Source organism: Myotis brandtii, unplaced genomic scaffold, assembly GCF_000412655.1.
Source record: "Myotis brandtii unplaced genomic scaffold, ASM41265v1 scaffold17, whole genome shotgun sequence".
Taxonomy (NCBI): Eukaryota; Metazoa; Chordata; class Mammalia; order Chiroptera; family Vespertilionidae; genus Myotis; species Myotis brandtii.
The window spans coordinates 4206922-4222355 of record NW_005356259.1 but is presented as its reverse complement, the minus strand read 5'-3'; the positions used below and the strand labels follow the sequence as shown (position 1 = coordinate 4222355).

General features: G+C 41.1%; 1 protein-coding gene across 1 annotated transcript in view; it reads left to right on the top strand.

Moving 5' to 3' along the window:
• Positions 1 to 15434, top strand: part of MAGI2 (membrane associated guanylate kinase, WW and PDZ domain containing 2) — an 835146-nt gene that overhangs the window by 683981 nt on the left and 135731 nt on the right. Inside the window, exons 15-16 of the mRNA XM_014537030.1 lie at positions 2994 to 3085; positions 10760 to 10952. Of these exons, the coding sequence (XP_014392516.1) occupies positions 2994 to 3085; positions 10760 to 10952 (285 nt within the window). The remainder of the gene's footprint in view (positions 1 to 2993; positions 3086 to 10759; positions 10953 to 15434) is intronic.

Sequence of the window (15434 nt, the reverse complement as noted above, 5' to 3'; positions counted from 1 at the left end):
TCTTGAGAGTATCCCTGACAGTTCTATAAAAAGAGCTGAGGAAAAAGGTAAAAAAGAGCATGGAAAGAGAATAAATAAGAAAGTAGATGAGGAAAAAAGAATGTTGGTGGGGGCATGGTTGACATCCAAAGTGACTGAGGTCCCACTAGGTGCCCGCCAGACCCCTTCATCTAACAACCTTCTAGGTGCATGGTTTTCAATTCAACCAAGGGGAGGTGTGGTGGTTGTTAAATCCTATCCCAATGGAGTGAAGAGTTGGCCCTTGGATTTCTTTGCATTAAGTTCTTACATTAGCAGAAGAGATGAAGCATAACATCATTTTAAACATGACATCAGGCCAGAAGAGCAACTAAAGGAAAATATCAAAAACATCATAAACTTTCCAGAGAGCTAACAAAGCAGGAAGGAAAAAGAGTAATGTCTCCCAGCCTTGCGCACGTAATTGTAGTTATTTTTCTAAAGGCAGGCTCAAATTGGGGGGTAGAGGGATAAACCAAAGAAAAATTATCTTTCTAAAAGTTCTTATTTTCCCTAAAAAAGAAAAATACTACTGCTTTAAGGCACAATCTATCATTTAAACTTTTTTTCCAGTTGACTATTTCTCTAAAGTTTCCGTGCCCTGCGGGCTCTGAGTCGGTGTTCAAAATTAACAAAGAAATAGAAAATAAAGCACATCTGCTGGCACACTTTTCTAATGGGTCTCTTTTGTCCTCTCTCTGCTTGCTTGTGTACCATGAGCTGGCCCTCTTCTGCTTGGTAAACTAGAGGGTGGAGATGACATGGTTGACACATATCACCGTATGTTTGAAATCGAAGTGAAAGAGCAACAATCAGAAGATGCTAATGTCACCAAAATGTGCGCACAAAAAATAGGAGGAGGATGGACGCCCCACTCACATCTGTTCTTCAGAGTTAAATAAAATTAACTACCTAATATCTACATTTTTCTACTGAAAAAAAAGAGTCATTTATTTAGGAAAAGCTTTCCAGTGCCCCAGGAATCACAGCATTCTCTAACATAAGACAACTCCCTTGCGTTGCTGGGATTGTCATAATTTCCGCTTTTGCTTGGGGAAAGTTTTATTTAGTAAATAAAATGAATCACACAATTAACTCCTCTTATACTCTTACAGTTCCTCATGCTATGTAGATTCGTGCTGAAGCCATTAGAGGAACAATTTCCCACTTACCATACTCACCAGCGATGCAAAAATGAGAATATTTATGAGAATAGATTGAATGTTCTGGTTAAATACATTCTAGCTCTACTATTTTAAGTGCCAAAAATATGTCATGCTCTCTTTGAATTTTTTATGTATACATAATCTAGAGTCCTCTAAGCTAAAAGTAACTGAAAGAGGAGATTGCTGGGAGCAATCATATCACAACCAACTTTTAGAGGTTTGAACAGGGATTTGACATAATCTGTCATCTTCCTTTCTCCTCTGGCCTTTCTTCCTCTCTTGGGAGACGTACAGGTTTCTGCTGTGATTGTGCAGGGCTGCTCCACCTGCCTCCAGAATCCCAAAAGCTTAGCACACACCGCAATATGTGTGTGACTTCATGTGTGATATTATAGATCCCAGGATAAACTGAGTTCAAAAGTCAATTGTGAATTGTATAGTGTAGGGCAAAGTTTGTTTTTTACCTTTTATCACCCAGCTCTAATTAGCTATTTAATAGGAATTGAATTCTCTTAAGTTACCTCATCTTTAAGATATGAATGATTATACAGTTCATAAGGGATGACTCATGGATGTGGAGATCCAATTGGTTAGTCTTCTTTGAGTTTTTTCTTAGTCGTTGAGTCTGTCTCTCAACTATGACTACTGAGTGGTCCAGACATAGCTTCCTATCCCAAAAGGATTCTCTGAAATCTCACCCCAATTTCCAAAACCATCCTGTTTAAGCAAGGAGAATTTAACTTAATATTTGCTTCTATCAGTTCTAATATCTCCTTTAAACTATTAAGGCCAGAGATCACTAAATACTTTTTAAGCAAAGGATGGCATGAAGTATTCCCCAAAGTTGCTACTCATCCACTGACATCCTAACAGTGACCATGAAAGTATGTATGTACAACTCGGTGAGACTTTTCCCCTGAGGAAGGTTCAAAGGTCCAGGGGATGGGGAAAAGCATAAATTATATTTAAATAGTCAAAAGATTTCTTGTAGTTTTAGAATATTTATTATAGAGTTGAAAAAAATGACATTCGAGAGAGTTTCCCAGCTTATTTTTCAGTATATTTCTATTCTTTCAGCTAACTGCAAAAAAGTATCCTCTTGTAGTTTACTCTGAAAACACTAATGAAGTCAATAGTGAACCTACTAATGGCTTCCACATTTCAAAATGTTTGAAGGTTAAGAGTCCACTTAGAACTAGGTGAATTTCTACCCCTAAATTTTAAAAAACCTGAAGGAGTCAGTCAGAAAATAAAAACTTTACTCAAACCTCAATACAGAAAAGTTTAAATTCTATTATTTTCTAACTGCTACAATTTTTAAAGAAATGACTTTTGCTAGGCATTATTTTATAACCCATTCTCTGCTCCCCTCCCCCCCACACACACACTAAACTGAATGCATCAAGTTATAAACAAATATTAGTCAATTACTAGGTAAATTTCATTAGGTAGTTCCAAGATGTTGCCATTTGTTCTCTCATACTTCTAAAATAATCATTTAGTCAAAGTAAACATGCTCAAAGTGACAGCCAATCTTCTTAAGGATAATCTGAATGCTCAGAAAAATAAAGAATTATAGAGGCATCATTTTTTTTTCACCCAGAAAATTTGTGTGCTCTTTCTGCCTTGGCTGGTCACTGCTAATTCAGACTGACTAATTTTGGAATACCTACTTTTCGGTGCAATACCTTTTTTATTCTCCACGCATTAATCATATCCACAAAATTACTTTATCATTGGTGTGTTCAGTCCGTCAGGGGGGTGGGGAGGAGGCAGGATTCAGTATTCATGGGATCTCCTTTATGCCAGGTCCAGATTATAAGGAGCTGGATGTTCATCTTCGTAGGATGGAGTCTGGATTTGGCTTCAGAATTCTCGGAGGAGATGAGCCTGGACAGCCTGTAAGTTGAATCTTCTTTATGTCCACACTTTGGGCTATATTGTGTGTGTGTGTGTGTGTGTGTGTGCGCGCGCATCAAAGGAACTATCATTGTGAATGACATCTGAAAGGAAATTTTTTAGGACGCACATAAAAAAATTGAGGTTTTGGGCGGTTTTTTTCGTATTTAAGTTCTCAGAATATGCCAGTATTTCCATGCCTACACACTGTTAATGCACATTATATTAAGAAAGAGACATTACTCTTTCTTAGAATAGTTTAAATTTTTCTTGAATATTTCAATTACTTAATTGTATTGGACCAACCACTGGTCTCTCTGGGCAGCAGCTCACAGGTAAACACACATGCAATATGACAGAAGATACGTGTGAAGAGATGACTTGGAACAACAGAATTATGTGTGTTTTCAATCAAAACCACACGGGAGAGAAAACACCGTGATAAACAGAAGCAAGAGCAAGCTCAAGGCTGCAGAATTTCAACCTGATTTGAATTAAGAGATTACCATGAGATGTTCACAAAGTCAGCTTCAGTTGGCACAATATTGGAAATTTGGGGATGCTCTGGAGAAATCATTCCTCCCTATAACTCATCTTTCTCTTTTGTCAAACTTATTGGGGTAAAATTGGTTAATAACATCATATAAGTTTCAGGCGTACAATTCGATAATACACCATCTGTATGTTGCATTGTGTGCTCACCACACAAAGTCTAGTAGTCTCCTTCAATCCCTACCCCTCTGGTAAGCACCAGGCTGTCCTATAACTCATCTTAGTCTATCAATAGAATTGAAAATAGTATCCAGTTCCTTCATATACTAAACATTTAAACTCTTGGCCTCTCCAGGATTCCTTTCTGACTTAGCTTCTGATTGCTCTCTAACATGTTCGTAGGCTTCCCATTTAGTTTAATTAGTAGGATTTTAACTTCCTTTAAAGCAGGACTTCATCTTTTCTTTTTTTATTACCTTTTAGTGCCCCATAAATGAAAAGTGTAACATTACCCAGTTAGCCAAACTCCAGGTTGAGATCTCAGTTCTCTAAACTGCAAAGTTGAGGGAAGAATCTCTATGATAATACCTTCAGTTCAGACACCAGCTACAAATTTGGGGGTCCCCACGGCCTTCTCCGGATTCAATAATTCACTAGAACAACTCACAGAACTCAGGAAAGTGCTATACTTAGGATTACAGTTTTATTATAGTGAATGAGAACAAATTAGAATCATCCAAAAGAAGAGGAACATAGGACCAAGTCGGGAGGGTTCTAAATGTGAAGCTTCCATCTTCCTCAGGATCGTGTTACCATCCCAGCATCGATACACTAGGATTGCCAACCAGGGATGCTCACCCAAGTTTTTGTGTCCAGAGTTTGGGGTTTTATTATGTGCGCATGATTGATGGAATCATCGCCCAGGTGGTTGAGCTCAACCTAGAATGTCAGGCTGCTATCACGTGGCTCAAAGACCCAACCCTCTAATTACATGGCTGGTTGTTCTGGCATCATCAGCTCCCACCCTAAGACTGTTGGTATGGCTGGCTCCACCCTGAGTCATCTCCTTAGCATAACCTATATCAGGTGCCCACCATGAGCCTCCTCATTAGCCTAAACTCTCAGGTATGGCCCAAAGGGCTCACCATGGAAACTAAGATACTCCTGGTCCAAGGGTATAGGGGTACCTTTCAGGAAAGGCCCGACCTCTCTTTGGACTGAGGCCAAATTCTTTATTTCACAGCCATATGCTGAACATGAAAATACCAAATGAAGGAAACAAGACGAAACTATGTCCAAACTAAAACTAAGGTGATTTGGATAGCATTTTGTGGGAGACTGTGTGATAGTTGAGACTTTTGTCAAGCATGTAAGGTTAAATCCACATAGAATCCATTGTACTTAAACTAACATAATGCCTCAACCTTAACAACGTAAGGGGTCACCACCAGAAAGATGAGGTCCCTGTTTGTCCCAGGACGCACTGACGGACACACTTCCCCTTACCAATCTGTGAGCTCCTTGGAGGCAGGCCTGTGTTTTGATGGTGTTTGTGTCTCCCAAGCCTAGCAGAAAGCCTGGCACAATAAGTGATTATTAAGTGGAATTTAAGAGAGCCCTCTTAGCCAAACCGAAACTGTCGCCTGAGCTTGTCAGAATAAATACGATCTGGAATATACATATTTTGAGGCTTCTAATCCAGCAGGCTATGTAGAATTAAAAATAACCTAATCCTTAGAAGTAGGGATGTGTCCTGGTGGCCCTACAGCATGCTTTGTTTAGCTCTGCCAGCGCTTTAAAATTGCCATGCATCAACTAATCTCACACATTTAAAAATTCAAATTTCCACCTTCTCTTGAAAAATACATCTGGCAACATTGAGCTTGCCTTTCTCCATGACAACTGGCTGGAGCTAAGCAGTGGACCGTTTTAGGCTAAGCATGGCCACAGTTCCCAAAACTCCGTAATGCCTGTGTTATTTATTTTGTTTATTATCTCTGAAACTCCCTTCCCAGAAGATTAGATAGAAAAAAAAATTGAAAGGTGAATACTTTGCACCAAAGGACTCTTCAACCAGGGCCAGATTATGGTTTTAATTGGCCCTACCACTGAAAATATTATTGGGTTCCTTCTCTTCCATATAAATACAAATGAAAGATTAAGTTGTCACATAAATGTAAGGGAAAAACAAGAACGTTTCCATTCTCCCTGTGACGCTTACTTCAATGCAGTGTTTTCAATGCACAGTTCTTACATTTGCTGGGCTTCCCCATAGCCTCATAGTCTGCTTCGGGGATAAACTAGCACCACATTCAGGAAATACTGTCTTCAATGGTCTCCCCCTCCCCACAAGCAGTAGGGCTTACATGCCAGTCACAGGAAAGGCCTAGTCTCAGCGAGCTCAGGAAGGGAGAGTTCTGGCTGAACTTTGCCCAGCACAGATTCAATAGAATTGATACCCAAATGGAGCACCTATTGCTCTAACGGAAGCTCAGGTGTGTGAATGCAGCCATGGTCACCACCCAGCCTCAGGACACCTTTCTACCTTTAGTGGGCAGGCATCTAGTATTTACAATAAGCCTCCTCCGATTACATGGACTTGCTGGTTATCCTTGTTGTGTTTATTTAGGTTTATTCTGGCTTATTCTTTCATTCAAATGATTTAAGACACACTCAGGCTACAAGCTGCAATTCTGACAGCCCAGCCATAAAGTCGAAGCCTAAATCCCCCTCAAGCCAGCAAAGCCCGAAAGTAATGTCTTGAAGACCAGAGTACTGCACCTCAGAAGGACCATAGGAGGAAGAGCGAGTCCAGTAAAGGTCTCGCATGAGCCCTTCCTTCCTGCCTTCCTCCATTGTAAGTCCAAAGATAATCCGCACACAAAATGCGCTCGCCTCATTTAATTGCTGGCAGGCTACAAAGGGAGAGGCACGGGAGGTGACTTGGTCCCCAACCACAGGAGGTCTCCTAAATTACCTCAAATGGGTTTCGGCCTCCATATAGACGCAATGGTATTGACATCTCAGGGTGCACATTAAAAACGACAACACCGCTTATGGCAAATAATGCACAGCGGGACTCCAGCTCAGACAAAGCATATGGGCATTTTTCCTGCAAGAAGAAATACTTTTCACAGTTAAATAACAATAGAAATAGAAAGAAATGAAAAAGTGCCAGAAAGGAACAAAACTGAGGTTTCCACCTGTGAGCTGAAAAGAGATGGAAAGGCATCACGATGGAGGGACTTGGGGAACACTGCAGCGGAGAAAGGCCTGTGTGGAGGAGAACTGTTAAAGAAAGAGCGAGGTCATGACAGGCACATTCCTTGGTACAGGAGTCGGGGGCACATTTGTGGGGGGTTGTGGGGGGGAGAGAACAAGTTATCCTGGGCTCTGATTGTTGCAGATCAGATCCGCTGGGATTGGACTAGCATGAGGTAGGGCAGGAAAGAATTAAAAGGCCTGCAAAGGTGGCTTTCATTTTGTTTCTTTGTTATTTGTTTTTGTTTTCTTTGTTGTGTTCATTTTTGCCCCTGACCTACTGGGCTAGCAGACACTTGAATGTGAATTGCTATTATTTCATATCAAACATTCTGCTTTGTTCCGTGTCCTCACAACCTGTAAAACAAATTGGAGTTGTAGAGTTGTTTATAATTCTTTTGTTTTTTAGAGAAGGCAATTGGAAAGATAATGCCATGGGTTAGTTGTTCTTTCAATGTGTGTGTGTATGGGGGTGGGGGTGGGAATCTTTCTTGGTCTGTTTTGCCATAAAAGCTCTTACTTCAGACCCAAAGCCATAGAGGCAGGGTAAAGAACTCCTCCAGGAACACTGAGAAAGCGAATGAGTGGGACTAGGGGTCTGCAGAGGCTGAAGAATACGGTGAGGCCAGAAGGAGCAAGGCCAGTGTTGGCTGGGAAGGCTTGGTCAGCAAGCCCGGAAGGAAAATGTAGCCTGATGGGTCAGGGAGCCCAGACCATGCACTCAAGGGGGCATCCCTCAGCAGACCTGGAGAGTGACCGGTGTGGCCGGGCAGGGAGTTGAGGTGAGCACCAGAGGGAGAGTCCTTCAGCAGACTTGGAACATGACCGTGAGACCACAGAGCCTCTGGCCATTGGACCAAGTGGGAATACTCAGAATGTTGCTACTCAAAGTGTGATAACAGACCAGAAGCATCCAGCAACCCCTGGGAGCTTGTTAAACATGCAGAATCTCAGGTTCCACCCCAGGCCTGCAGAATCAGACTCTCAAGGGGAGGTCCAAAAGTCTGTTTTAACAAACTCACTGGGTGATTCACATACACCCCAAACTTTGACAAGGGATCAATCAGGTACCCTGAGGCATGTTTTCAAGAGCTTAAATGAACATGGTATATACATTGGGAAGCCAATATGAATTACAGTGCAAAAAGGAATCACAGATTATCTAGTCCCTGCAGTTACCTGCAGTTACAGTGGCAGACAGGAAAGAAACTAAACATATTCAAATAAAGCATATTGAAAATAAAGAGAAAGCGTTGTGGGTTTTTCCCTGAATAGAGGGACACATAGAGCTGGCTCTGTGTCCGCAGTGAAATAAAATGCATGAAGGTGCAAAGGGCCAAAGGCTGTGAACAAAGCCGCCTGACAGCCAGAAGTGACAGTGCGCGCATGTGGCCAGCTTCTTCCCAGCAAAGGTGGAGGTTCCTGGCGGAATGAGCGAATGTAACTAATACATATGTCCCAGGACAAGCAGCTCTGATGCCTTCTCCAGTTCCCCATGCTCAGCTCGACTAAAGTTTGTTTAATGGCGCTGGCAAACACTTTTTGAAACAAGGTAGAGGATGGATTATATAATGTAATTATATAGTAATGTGTATACATAGAATAATTATACAATATTACATATTGAAATATTATATTGAATACATACAGTTTATTTAGATATTCAATTGAAATATTAATTGAACATAGTTTATTTAGAAGTAAATATATCCTATTTGATCCAACAAACTAAAAGGTGGAAGATTAAAGTTTCACATTTTTTTAAAATGTGACTGAATTTCAGTCTTTGCTCAAATGTCCACTTCTCACTGAGGCCTGCTCTAATCAACTCCAGCACCACCTCAGCCATGTGGCTGACACTCTTTCACCACCTGACCTTGCTGTATTTTTCCATAATACATGCCTGCTAAATATAACATAGCCACACATTTATTATATTTATTATTGTCCTACCACTAGAATGGAAGCTCTGTCGGGCAGGACTTTTGTGTATTGTTCACTGCTGGATTCCTGGCACCTAAAAGTGTCCTTGGGCTCAATGAAGATTTGCTGGATTAATGAATTAATTAGAGAGGGGAGTACCTCATACCATTGCAATACCGCAGAAAAGCAGCTTGACTGGGATTTTCCTGGTAAAAGATGATGTGAAACAAAGAGCACAGAAGATAACTTCAAGGGTATCTATATATCTTTGCTGTTTTCCTTTAGCAGCAAATAGGAATTTTCCAATGTGAAATTTATTTTTACAACCTTTGTAGAGGGCCCAGTTGCAGCTGTGGCTCCCTCAGTTGTAACCTGTTTCCTGATTCGCTTTGATCAGTTAGAATCAAAACTATAGCTTCAAGTTGGTAATTACCCAGCCGGGAAGTTCACAGGCCATGTATTTTCTATAACCACCTATAAACCCTCCCATGTAGCATACAGGAAATCTGGAGGTGAAGCATTTTCTTTGGGTAACCCAGGTAAGTGCAGCTTTTCACGCGGCAGTGGAGAAACATAAACATTCATTTTAACTGGTTTTGCACAGAGCACTTAGCAAATCTTTGAAAAGCTCCTTAGTGGGTTGAGACTTTTGAAGAATAGATTGGAACACCTTCAAAAAGAAACTCATCAATTCAGGTTGGCATGACAACAAGGGAAAATGGAGAATGTCAGATGCAAGCGGACACAAAACCACCCTGCACAGCCAACCTAAGGTCAGCAGGTGAGGCCTTTCCTGTGAGATCAATAATGAACCACTCCTCGGAGCACTACTATTCAACATAGAAGTAAATCTACTCCTCACTTCACCCTCCAGGAATACATGAAAAGGAGTGACAGTGATGGGGAATTTTCATTCCTCTGTGGACCGAAGGAAAAAGAAAAGTCTTCAGACTATAATTTTGCATATACCTGAGAATCCTGGGCATCAAGGTCTGGTTGCCATGTTGACAGGCCACACTGAGCAGTGGGTCCAAGCAGAAGGAATGAATGTGCTGCCAGCCTGAGGCCATGAAGCCTGCAGGTCACAATGCAGCAACTTTGCCAATTAGCTGGAATCCACAGATCTGGGATTTGAAAGAAATTCTTGCACTTGAAAGAAATCAATCTGTGAGCAAGGGGCCATTTAATAAAGATTTAAAATGAAACCTAGAATATAGGCTCTGTAACATTATCAGGCTAATGGTAACTACTGCCTTTAGATGCTGTGTGCCTAAGCCACTTGGCAAAAGAAAAAGGGTGTCTTTTGTTCATGAGTTAGAAAAATTGTTTATAGGTTAAACAGAAAAATTAAAATTCTAAGTACTATTATCTTTCCTCTGCGAAAGATAAAAGCCTTACGAATGGGCACTAAGTTGAGTGCTTCTAATGGGAAGTGGGAACCCTCACTTTATGCCTTTTATCGCCTTCCCTGGTTCAGGAAATTACACTAAAATGCACATTCCCCAGATGTACCTCCTCGTTTCCTGGCATGATAACCACCTAAGCAGCAGAGCTTTTTAGGGGACAGGCAGGACTAGAACGTCCTTTGTGCCAAGGACAGTGCTTGAAGGAAGCATTAAAGGAAGGAAATCTGGAGAAGATTTGACTGAGATTTTTTTTAAGTAAGTCACCTAGCTAGGAAAAGCCAACTATGAGTTTTGCTTCATTTTATTTACCTTCCGCTTTTCAAAGTCAAACAAACAAACAAAACATACTTTGAACCTTTATCACCTTTATCAGAGTTTTTTTCATGTATATTTTTTTTTATTTCTCTAGAAAGAGGTAGCAACCTGGAAGAGTTGGAAGGGCGCCCCTTAAGCCTCTCATTTTTCAAGTACATGATCAGGTTTAGAGCAAGGGATAAAATGTGGAAATAAAATCTCCCACCAAGTTTTTATATACGTATATGTATATAAAAAGTTTGAAACATACGTGCCCTATTCTTCTCACTGCTTCTTTAGATTTTGATTGGAGCCGTCATTGCCATGGGCTCAGCCGACAGAGATGGCCGCCTACACCCTGGAGATGAGCTCGTCTATGTCGATGGGATTCCAGTGGCTGGCAAGACCCACCGCTATGTCATCGACCTTATGCACCACGCGGCCCGGAACGGGCAGGTCAACCTCACTGTGAGAAGAAAGGTGCTATGTGGAGGTATGTAACTCAAGGCAGCAGCAAGAGTTGGAGGTGAGGTGGTGCGATGTTTTTGTGAGACATGCTAAAGATGTTTGAAACAAAATTTTAAATCCGTTTCTATATTATATGAGAGGAAAAAACAACCTAGATATTCTAAATGTAACTGATTTTGAAAGTGCAGATTTTCACCCCACTGGTACCATTCCAAGCAGTCTTTGAGGCCTACATTTTCAATGCAGTCATTAAAATTTCCTAGCAAAGCCTGGAGCTAATTTAAGATGTGTATGCTCTTTGCTCTTTGATAAAGCTAGTTATAAGAACATTATAGTAGTGAAAAATAGGGCTTTTGAAAATGTTCCTCATTGTGTTTACAAACCAAAAACCACAGCATTTTGATAACATAATAAGGCAACAAGGATGGAAAATTAGCTTCCATTGTAGAGCCTGATAAAAAGTAACAGTAAAATTATTACCCTGATTTACATAAATATAGCTGTATGTCACTTTGAGCAAACACAATTCATATAACTCCAAACTTATGAAACAGATAAATTAGAAGTAATTATTCCCTTTACCTCCATTTTCCCAACTTCAGAAAAGAATCCACCAAAGATATTTTCAAAAGTCAGTCCTCGGAGCCATAATGTGATTCCATTTCTCTCTTCACCATCTCAGCTCCACAAAAGATATATATATTTTAAGGAATATGTCTGTTACAAGTATCACGCTATTTCTTGTAACCTGAGCATGCAATAGCATTGGGAATATAGTCCCACACCACCTGTGCTTGGCCCCAGAGATCACAGGAACAGCAGCACCAATATTATCTTGTCACCCCCGGCCTCCGTGACCTGCTGGCTTTCTGCTCGGCCCCCTGACTGTTCCTTGTACAGAATGATGAATGCTAGACTTAGGAGGGCCCTTAGCAACAGCAGCTCCCTCAGGTGACAGATGAGAAGACAGAGACCAGAGGCACAGCAGCCTGCCCAGTAGTCCACGGAGTCAGCGATGATGCAGACTCACTCCCTGGCTAGGACTTATTTTTTATACCACTTTCAGTCCCCTTTTCACTCTCTCACCATCTCCATCCCCGGTGAATGCAAAGACGTTAAACCAACCTTTAGCAAATGTCATTCCAAACATAAGGAGAAGGCGTCTTTCATAGGTGTTATTATTATACCATATTTGAATTTAAAAAGGGCCGCTGGCTAGTCACAGGCTGTGCATGATTCAAGAGGCTAAAGTTTATTAGTCAAACAAAAAATCCTTTTCTATTCGCGTCTTCTAGAAACTAGACTTGGAGCAAGGGTAATCATTTAAAAGGGCAAGTCAGAAGAACTGTCAGCCCTCACCAGTAGAGACTGCTATATATCTCACACAGAGACTTTGCTAAGAAGTGTCATTCATCTGCAGAAATTCCTGCCATACCACTTGACCCAAAGAAGTAAAACACCTTGAATTATCCTCATTCTTGGGCAAGATGCCAGAAGGAAGACAGTGTTTTCTTGATTAATATTTAACTGTCTCTCTCCCCACAGAGTGATTTTCAATAAAAAGTTTGCTGTGCTATATGTTCTGTAGCCCGAAGATAAATTAAAAAGATACCTGGTTTACAAGGAAATACATTGCAAAGTGCCAAACCAGTGCACCAACATAATTTCATGCTCCTCTTGCCACCAGCTGATTATTGCAAATTAAATTTTGCTCTAATCAACCCAAGCTATTGGAGTGTATGCCAAACGCTGCAAAAACGTATTCTTGCAATTTGTGGGTCATGTGACTTCCGTAAAGATGCTCTTTGCTGCAGTTCTTACCAATTTTACTCATTTAGGCTTTAAAGTGCATTTCAAGTGCATTTAATTTTTGATGTTCTGCTGCAGACTGCTCATTCTCACCAGGAGAGTTTCCAAGTTAATTCAGCCCACTCTTCCTTGAAAGCTTCATCAGTATTGAAAATGATTAAGTTCAGCAAAGGATACTTTGATAGTAAAGTAAATGCCTAGAAATAGATTTTTTTTAAAGACATAGGAAGACAGCATTGCCTCATAGTGGCATTTCTTTAACAGTGAGAAGGGACAACTACAAATGACAGCGGAGATGCCTTTTCAAGGGTTGTTATCATTATGATTTCGCTTTCCTAAGCAAAGGCAGTGGGAGGTACAAGCCTGGCATATGACGAGATGATTGAAAGCTGAAGGAAAGTAAGCAATCAGCTGTGAAGAGACAGAAGATGAGCAAGAAGGGGCCGTGTTGCCAACTCTTTGCACAAAGGAGCAACATTATAGAGAAGAAGCTGGGAGGAAGGGAGGTCAGACAGATCATACCCTTCAGCCGTAGGCTTGCTGCAGCTGTACAACTGTCTTGCCCACCTCAGAAGACATTGGGCACCGGCTTCCTAGTTGATGCTCAAGACAAAACACATCCCTTATGAAAGATACAGATGGTGAGTTACACTGGGCAAAAATTAAAATAACACAAAAACCTGCTCCAAATATTGAAATATAAAAAGGCGTACAATTAAAATTAAAATACAGAAAAGAGTGCACATATAAAGGCAATATTTTCAATTGGGCAATGGTAAGCTAGGTCCTCAAAAATGAGAAAATGTGGAGTACAGGAAGGAAATATGCAGCAATGTATCCAGTTTTCTTTACCGGATAATTTTAGCACAGATCTTGCGCCTTAAACGGGTTTTGAGAGATGTCTTACTTATGCCATCAGATCTCATAGTTGTTTTTTTCCCAGGGATAGTAGAAGAGTGCCTTTAATTATTCCACTGAAAGGATAAACATTTATATCTTTAGTAGCTCAGTTTGAGATGTTTACCCTAATGACACATTATTTTGAATCCACACTATTTGTCTGAGAGAAGGGTGTCTCTGAGGAATTTCCTAAAGTGTAAATCTAGAACTGATGTGAACGTTTTATGACTTAATCAAAGCATATTAGAGTCCGCCTTAAAGCTACCAGTATCTTCTCCAACGTCTACGGGACCGTCCAATTCCTGTCCTAATGCCGAGAAAAGGAAGGCTTTCCTGAAAGCGGGGTGGGAAGTTTAGCCAGTGTTTAGGGAGCTGGTGGATTCCCTGGTCATAGTTACTGCACTTTTTGTCAATTCAAAATACATTTTCTTATGCTTTGTCTACCATCATGTCACCCATTTGAATAAGCTGTCTGCCTTGGTGAGTGTAAACCAGGAGTGCACCAACACAGGTGCTTGCAGGTAGGCCGGCTCCTGACAGCACGGCCACAGCCTGTGGCTGCCCTGCCCCATCAGGCCCCTGAAGGTGCACATGCATGTGGACACTCCAACCCCCACGTCCACGCCCTGTCCACATACAAACCCCACTGCCTTGGCCATGCTCCAACACAAGACATGTGCATCTACGGTGCTGTCATCCTCTGGGGTGCTGTCATCCTCTGGGGACAGTCCTAAAAAAAAGGCCCAAGATAGCCTGGAAGCAGGCAAGGTCTGTTTGGTGACAGGGTCCTGGAGTCTGGCCCCACTGTGTGATCTAGAAGAGAAACAAAACCTCCAGTTGAATGAGTCCCTCTGGCCCTGCATACCCCTCACTCTATGGGTTCAGGAATTTGCAAGAGACATTGGGGAATAGTTAGGACTGTGATGACTTGCAAACTGTATACCCCAGCTCTAGTAATCACTACCAAGTATTTCAAGAGAAACTGGAAATCCAGATTTCTGTAAAATCTGCCTATTTTACAACATTGACAATTAATTCTAACAACTATAGACCTGGAATAAATGGGTCTGCTGGCCAATAACTGACTGTTCTAGTCAAAACATCTCATGGGTTCAGGAATTTGCAAGAGACATTGGGGAATAGTTGGGACTGTGATGACTTGCAAACTGTATACCCCAGGTCTAGTAGTCACTACCAAGAATTTCAAGAGAAACTGGAAGTCCAGATTTCTGTAAAATCTGCCTATTTTACAACATTGACAATTAATTCTAACAACTATAGACCTGGAATAAATGGGTCTGGAATAAATGGGTCTGCTAGCCAAGAACTGACTGTTCTAGTCAAAACATCTCACCTGGAGGGCCTTCCCCAATGGAGACCCTCTCCCAGTCAGCCAATGATGATCTCCAATATAACTGGTTGGGACAAAACAGAAGCTTAACCTAAAAATTGGTTATCTGACTTATGTAGATACTAAGTGACAGAATTCTGTACATTCATTTGTGTGTGAGACAAGAAGATGAGTCAGGAAGTTAGTGAATTGAAAAAAATGCACATGACATTCAGTCACTCTGACATTTTGCTACATTATATTCTAAAACAATGATGTCCATGCCCTACACCAGGAAAGGTTGTTGGAGAGAAGAGTCTCATTTAGACGTAGAGCCAGCTGAGTAGAAAAAATGATGTCAAGTCAACTCCATCCCTCAAAATCAATCATATTCTAAAACAATGATGTCCATGCCCTACACCAGGAAGGGTTTTTGGAGAGAAGAGTCTCATTTGGACATAGAGCCAG